Here is a 7387-nt window from a genome sequence, read left to right as displayed (position 1 = left end):
ACTGCGGCTGCTGGCTACACACGGTAGCCCATGGTAACCCACTGCAGCAGTGGCTGCAGCCTACGCCATCGCCGGCAACTCACGGCAGCCCAGCTCCAGGTTGAGCTGTTGTTCAGCATCTTAGCTGTAGATGGCAGTGTCACTGGCCCTCATATTTGGGATCCGAACCGGGGCCCTCTGGTGTCCCAAGCCAGCTCTTAACCATTGCGCCATTCGGCCGGCCCATTTATTTCTTTTTTTTAATGAAAAAGTAACACATGCACATAGTTCAGTGTTCAAAAAGTACAAAAGGGAACACAGAGAAAAATAAACTTTCTTCCCTCTGTTCTCTAGCTATGTAGGCATTTTCCCTCCCCATAGCTCACCATTGTAACCATTTTCTAGTGAATCCTGCCAGAGATTTCGATACACATATAAGCAAATGCATATTTGTGTGTATGTGTGTGTGTGTATGTTTATTTGTTTCTTTTTTTTTTTTTTTAGCTGAGCCCATCCTGCTACCTGTTGGCAGCTCAGCAGCTACTCAACTCGGGCTGGATTCGAACTGCTGTTGCTTAGAGCTCAAACTCTTGAGCGAGCTCTTAACCAACTGAGCCACTCGGCCAGCCCCGTGTGTGTATGTTTATACAAATGACAATATATACATTTTCACCTTAATATATATTAGAGATTCTACCACAGCTATTCATAAAAATCAGCCAATTCTTTTTCAGTGATTATAAAACATTCCACTGAGTGGATGAGTACATCAGACTTTGCAAATCCCTTTCATCATTTCGGTTGATTTCATGAACACCATCCTTGTTTCTTCCCATCTAGAAAAAGCACTATTAGAACAAATACAATTTTAAGTCGAAAGATTTTAATAAATTTTATGAATTTCATTAATATTTTGCAATACCTTGTGGCTGCAGGCACCTTGACATATCATAAAACTAAGAGAATTACTGTGTTGGACGAGATGACTAGCAGAAATGGATTAGCACTTTCAAAGGCGCACCAGTCCCTGCAAGTAAAGGAGCACAAACCCTCAACTGGGAGGCTCCACAGTCGGCATCAGCTTTCCAAAGACTGTTCCAAAGACTGCTGTTTCCAAAAACCTACAACCAACAATTAAAAATCCCCAAAAGCTCTGTAGAACAAACGAACAAAACTGACCATGTGTTGTCAACAGACCATCCAAGCACACGACCACAAGGGGCCAAAATATTATAGTCCCCATAACTGGAAAGCAGAGACTATTATATTATCAGCCATTATTTACTGAGTACCCACTACCTCTGGGCCCTGGAGTAGCGGTACTTAGTAAGCGCTGGGGACACAACGATGCGCAACAGACACAGTCATTACCTCTAGTGCACTCAGGCATAAAGGAAGCTTGGACTTCAGTGACACAACAACCGCCTGATCATCCCAGGCCTGCAACTGCTTCATACTGCCTTCTCTCTTCCTCTTTCCTGCCAAATTCCTACTCTTATTATGGGGTGGTGGTGAGAGAGCCTTAATTTAGTTTGTATTATGCATTTTTATATCATGAAATGTTTCTAACATCCAGAAGCACACAAAGAATAAAACAAACCTCCCATTTTCTCTTTTGTAAGATAAGGCTACCTTGGAGTGTGAGAAATGAAACAGTGGCACTTGTAGGGTGCTCTCCAGATGTTAGTTCTGCCTCTTCCTCCTTGGGGGTAGAGACTATGACTTTATCTTTGAATCCTCAGTCTCTATCACAAAATAAGGTGCTCAAAAATTGAGCACTTACTCTGTGCCAAGTCCTCTGCTAGGTACTGATGACATGTATACTCAGACCTAGAGCCTGCCTCTCAAGAAGTTCTGAGACTAGAAGAATGAGTGAGAGAGCTAGAAAGAGAAACCACTTGGCAACCCTTAGATGAGGGACATGGGCCTAGGCAATGGTTTTCACTCCATGCTCACTGGAGCTCCAGGAATTCCACAGATATCTGGATGGAAGTCCTGGTACCATCACAGAGAGAGGGAGCTGAACATAAATGGGCATCTCCTTAACCTCCACCAGAACAGTTCCACTTTTACTGGTTTTAAATACTGGACATCCATCCATTGGACATCTGTAGCTTAAAATCTCTAGTGTAATAGGATAAATATGGGCTTTAAGGAACACTGAAGTAGGTTTGGGTTCTACTTTTTTAGTTTGACAACTCTCAGCCTTAGTTTCCTCACATGGAAAATAGGGATAACAGCACTTAATACACAGTCTTGTTGTAAGAATTAAACAGTGTATGTAGTGACTGACATACAGTATTCTGACGAATTCCTTTTCTTCTTATAATCAATATATATAATCGCTCTGAATATTTACTGTTTAGCACTGAGAATACACCGAGGGTGCCAAAAAATATACATACACATGACTTGTACTCATTTTTTATTATCGGTATATATTGAATATTACAATTTTAATACAGTTTTTTTTTCTTTGTTAAAATGTGTATAGATTTTTTTTGGCACCCTCTGTAGATTACCAAGCCTCACTGAGCGTCAGCTTCCTCCTGTGGGGTAGGTATTACCCTGTTGCAAGTGTTAAATGTGACCATGTAGCACAGTCTTTTGCAGAGCACCTACACACAGAAAGTACTCAGAGCCATTGGCTCTCTTCTTCCCTCAAACACAGAAGCCCACTGATATTAGAGCCCTTTCCTGCAAAGCACTGAGTGGACCTCTGATCTTTCTCAGGTAACAGGAAGGGTGGGGATGACAATCATCCCCCTGGCCCCTCCCTCTTACAGACTTCCAGTGCCACTGCCTGAGTCCCAAGGGGAGCCAGCCTGCCTGAGGGCAGAGTTGGGACTCAGCACATCAATGAAAAAGTGTGAGAGTACCTTCTCCACACTCATGCCCTCCTCCAAATCCTCTAATATTAACATCTCCTCTTACACAAAGTCATTTAATTTGTCTCAAGTTTGTCGTGTCATTTGAAGACTTTCAAAGGACATACTATTACTTGTACTTATGGCATTAAAATAGCAGATAATTGAATTTTCTCCAAAATTCTTTGCAAGGGTTGCTACTGAAGCTCAGAAGAGTCAAATAAAATGCTGCATGCCCTGCCAACAGTGTACTTCTCCAACTTTCCAGGCAACCCTCACACTTACCTGAGTGCAGCTGGCATATGGTAAAAAATAAAAACGGTACTATACAGGGCGGGCCGAGTGGCGCGATAGTTAAGAACTGGCTTAGAACGCCAGAGGACCCCGGTTCGAATCCCACATATGAGGGCCAGTGACACTGCCCTCCACAGCTAAGATGCTGAACAACAGCTCAACCTGGAGCTGGGCTGCTGTGAGTCGCTGGCGACAGCGTGGGCTGCAGCCCCTGTGGCAGTGGGTTGCCATGGGCTACCGTGTGTGGCCAGCAGCCAGCATGAGCGGCCAGCAGCCACAGTGAGCGGCCGTCCAGAAGCCGGCGACTGATCTGCCTCACCCGGGAAGAGCGTAATGATGGTGCCAACTTGGGCCAGTGAAGCAACGTCTGAAGAGCAAAACGACAGCAACTTGTCTGTTCCCCTTCCCCCAATTCCCCAGCACTGTTCCCATCCCCCCAATTCCCCAATAAAAAATCTTTAAAAAAAAAACAAAAAAAAACGGTACTATACATACCATAGAGATCGGGATTGCTGCGGATATATAACCTCACAAAGTTTTTTCCCGGTATTGGCAGAAGAGACCCTTTTATTCTGTCAAAGACCTGGAAAACAACATAGTGGTAAGTCTACTGAAGATTTCTTTTTAAGTTTAACAAATTCAACTACTGCAAAATTGAAACTCAGTTATCAGAGCTTTTCTGATGATAGCATTTTCAAATGCTAGTAACCCATTACTTTTGTAAGACCATAACCAGTAACCAAAGCTTTAACATTATTTGATTGTTTAACCACAAAAGAAACAAGTCTCCATTACATTTAAAGGAAAGGTGAAACTGGTTTACAAACCTGGTAAGTGTCTACATCAAAGAATGTTTGATAGTATTCAAATGTCCAGAAGGGGGAGCTTTTCTTCTGTCCAGCAAGTAACTGTCAGGTAAAATAAAACATACTGAACACAGAAGTAATTTCTTTATTCCGACTACACAGACAGAAAGGGAGCCGACCTAATGGAAAATCAAAATGTATGAAAGACTAAGCTCTTTTGCATTCATCAATCAATTTTGCAATAGCCATGCACAACCCTCAGCCTGATATAAAACAAGCTTGGGTTTTAAAGTCACACCAAAAGGCTCCAAATCCTGGTCCCTCCCCTAGGTATCAGGTTCGTCAAATCACTAGACTTGTCTCAGTCTTAGTTCTCTTACCAAAAAAATTCAGCTAATGAGTTTTAACTCATAGGATTATAGGGAGGATTAATTATACATAATATATGTAAATGCACGACAGTATGTATATGTGTGTATGTGTACATATACATATACATACAGAAGGCAGTCAGGGTCAATATCTTTTCCTCCCTCACCCCCTTAAGACACTATTATTACCGCATGAATTCTCAAAAATTGACTCACTCTAAAGAACTAAAAACCTCAAATACACTGCTCTGACAAAAAAACAGAATTGCAGTTTAGAAGAGGCACATGAGGAAGGTCACCTCTCCCAACAGCACAGCTATTTGAAAGCAGAATGCAGACCCCACGCCAGGAATCATCTGCCACCTTCAGATATCTGAAGAGGGTTCATACAGCAAAGGTACAGAGGCCCGCTGAGGCTTTGCAGGGCGAGGGAAGGTGCTATAGGCACATACTTTTTGTCCATTATAAAAAAACCTTTTTTTCACAATAAAGCTGTCCAAACAGTGGCAGCAGCTGCTTTACATGGTAATGAACAGCCTGCTTCTGGAGGTATTCAAGTGTTGTCTTTCAGACATTCCATGGACAGCAGTCACAACTTGGAAGGGAAGTTGAAAAATAGGAAACTGAAGGTTCTTTCCAAACCTAATATAAGATATGGGACACCGTAGGCTGATGTACCATAAGCTGGGCCAAGGACTATTGGTAACCTCTTCCCAATTCACAGACAAAATTAAGATCACGGATAGAATGTTTTCAGTTTTTAGATTTTTTTCCCCCCTATACATTCCTTCTTAAACTTTCGAAGCTTACTGTTGCTCAGTGTAATGGTTAATTTTATGTATCCATTTGTCTGGGCCACAGTGCCCAGATATTTGGTCAAACATTATTCTAGATGTTTCATGAGGGTGTTTTTGGGTGAGATTTACATTTAACTCAGTGGACTTTTTGAGTAAAGCAGATTGCCCTCCAAACTGTGGGTGGACCTCAGCCAATCAGGTGAAGGCCTGAAAAGACTGACCTCCTGAGCAAGAGGGAATTCGCCAGTAGAATGCCTTCATCTGCAACGTTCGCTTTTCCTGGTTCTACAGCAGAATGCCTTTAAGCTCAAACTCCAACTTTTTCCTGAGTCTCTAGCCTACCAGCCTCCTCCATCAGGTTTTAGACTTGCCAAGCATCCACAATCATGTGAACCACTTCTTTAAAATAAACCTCTTTCTCTCTATATACACATCCTATTGGTTCTATTTCTCTGGAGAAACCTAATACATTCAGCTATAGTAATAAGCACTCCTGTCTCCTGAGGGTGCCAATCACTTTCATAAGTAGTTAACATACACTAACTGTAGTACAGAGAGGAGGAGCACAGGCTCTGCACTCAGACTGCCTCGACTTAAAGAGTTCCATCTGCTACCTGCCAATTGTGTGTAATGGGGCAAGTTACTTACTTAAACTCCGTACCTCAGGTTTCTCACATGTAAAACGAGGATAGGAATAGTTCCTGCCATACAGGGTTGTTTTGAGGATTGAATGAGATGACCCAAGGAACTTTAAATGATGTCTGGCAGCTATTAAAACACTGAATAAATGTTAACTATTGTGATAATGATGACAATAGTCAACATACTATTTTCTTATATTTCAGGCTTAAGTAAGTTAAAGTACCTTACAAGACCACACAGCAACTGCTGGCCGGACCAGGATCCAAAGTGAGGCTCCTAAGTCTGAACTCCAGTCACAGTATTTAATATACAATGGTATTTCATTTAGCATAAACTTTGGTACTTGTTTGGATATTTCATGGAGTTCCACAAAGAGCACCTGACACCCAAGAGCTCCACTATTTTAATAAGCCTGGGAACCACTGCTATAAACTGGGTGCTCCTCTAGTGCACTAGTCATGATTTCATTTATAATATATTACTAGAAATATGATTTTTATGGAACACAACAGTGCACATGGAAATAAATTTTTTTATGATCAAAAAAGCCACCTGAGAGCCACCATCCTACTAGATGCAGAAACCTACGTGTCTCCTTAGAATCCTCCGCCTCCTTCTCTCACCCCTTTGACACCAAGTCCTACTGAGCCCACCCCCTATGCCTCTGTGTCCAACTCTAGTTCAGGCTCCAAAACTTCTGGCCTACCCCACTCCAACAGTTTCCTACCAGTCCATCTCCCTCCAATTTATACTCCACAAGGTCACCATATCTTAAGTATCTTTAAACATATCTGGCCACATTATTTTAAATCTTTCAATAGCTCCTGATAGTTTTCGGAATACAATCCATACTCACTGGGTTGACTCCTTCCTATCTGCGTAGCCTCCTGTCTTCACCTATGTTTTGCTCCGAATGTATATGAAGATAGGAGGTGTACTGTCTGTACCGTGTTTTTTCATGCCGCTGTGACTTCATCGAAACTGTTCCCTTTGCTGGGATCACCCTTCCCCACCTTCTTCCTCTGGCTACTTCCTACTCTTTTATCAAGACTCATTAAGTTCACTAACTCCAGGAAGCCTTCTGTGACGCCCTTCTCTCTGCTTCCATAACCCCTGGGGTCCCTTCCACCATGGATGACAATGGTCTGTTTGCCTGTCTGTTTATATCCCCCAAGGCAGGGCCACTTTGTGCTGCCACTGCCTGGCACTCTACCTGGCACACGGGAGACAGTAAGCATATACATGAACACATTTTTTTCAAAATTAAAAGAAAAAAACAATTTCAAAGACAAGTTCGAACCTCAGTTTTGTCAGAGTCATCATTTCCCAGTAACTCATCATCCTCTTCTCTCCCTGAGCCTCTTGGGGGTCCTGGCTGATGTTTGGGGGTTTCACCAGGATCCTCGATGCTTATTGTGGTGGCATCTGGGTTTGCTGCTAGAGAAGTGGCTACATCACTAAATTCTGAAATCAGTTAGAACATAAAGGCATCAGAGACTTGACCCACACTGGAAATGCTATATTTTTCATTTAAAGACAAGCTGTCACAACCTCAGCTTTGCTACAGTCCCTCTCTGACACAAATGGCAAAAGGATCTGAATAGAAAATCTCATCTAGAAATCAAGCCAAC

At 42.4% G+C, this 7387-nt stretch overlaps 1 protein-coding gene across 3 annotated transcripts in view; it reads right to left on the bottom strand.

Annotated features, from left to right (window-relative positions):
- The window catches only part of YIPF1 (Yip1 domain family member 1), a 28170-nt gene that overhangs the window by 16023 nt on the left and 4760 nt on the right, over positions 1 to 7387 (bottom strand). For 2 of the 3 annotated variants that reach the window (XM_019666374.1, XM_019666375.1), the window contains 3 exons: positions 7057 to 7220; positions 3968 to 4048; positions 3636 to 3723 (listed from right to left, as the gene is read on the bottom strand). In XM_019666374.1, coding sequence (XP_019521919.1) covers positions 3636 to 3723; positions 3968 to 4048; positions 7057 to 7220 — 333 coding nt within the window. The remainder of the gene's footprint in view (positions 1 to 3635; positions 3724 to 3967; positions 4049 to 7056; positions 7221 to 7387) is intronic. The other variant, XM_019666376.1, reaches the window with a different exon arrangement.

This window comes from Hipposideros armiger, unplaced genomic scaffold (genome assembly GCF_001890085.2).
Source record: "Hipposideros armiger isolate ML-2016 unplaced genomic scaffold, ASM189008v1 scaffold_469, whole genome shotgun sequence".
In the NCBI taxonomy this organism is placed as follows: domain Eukaryota; kingdom Metazoa; phylum Chordata; class Mammalia; order Chiroptera; family Hipposideridae; genus Hipposideros; species Hipposideros armiger.
This window is presented reverse-complemented; position numbering and strand designations above follow the sequence as displayed.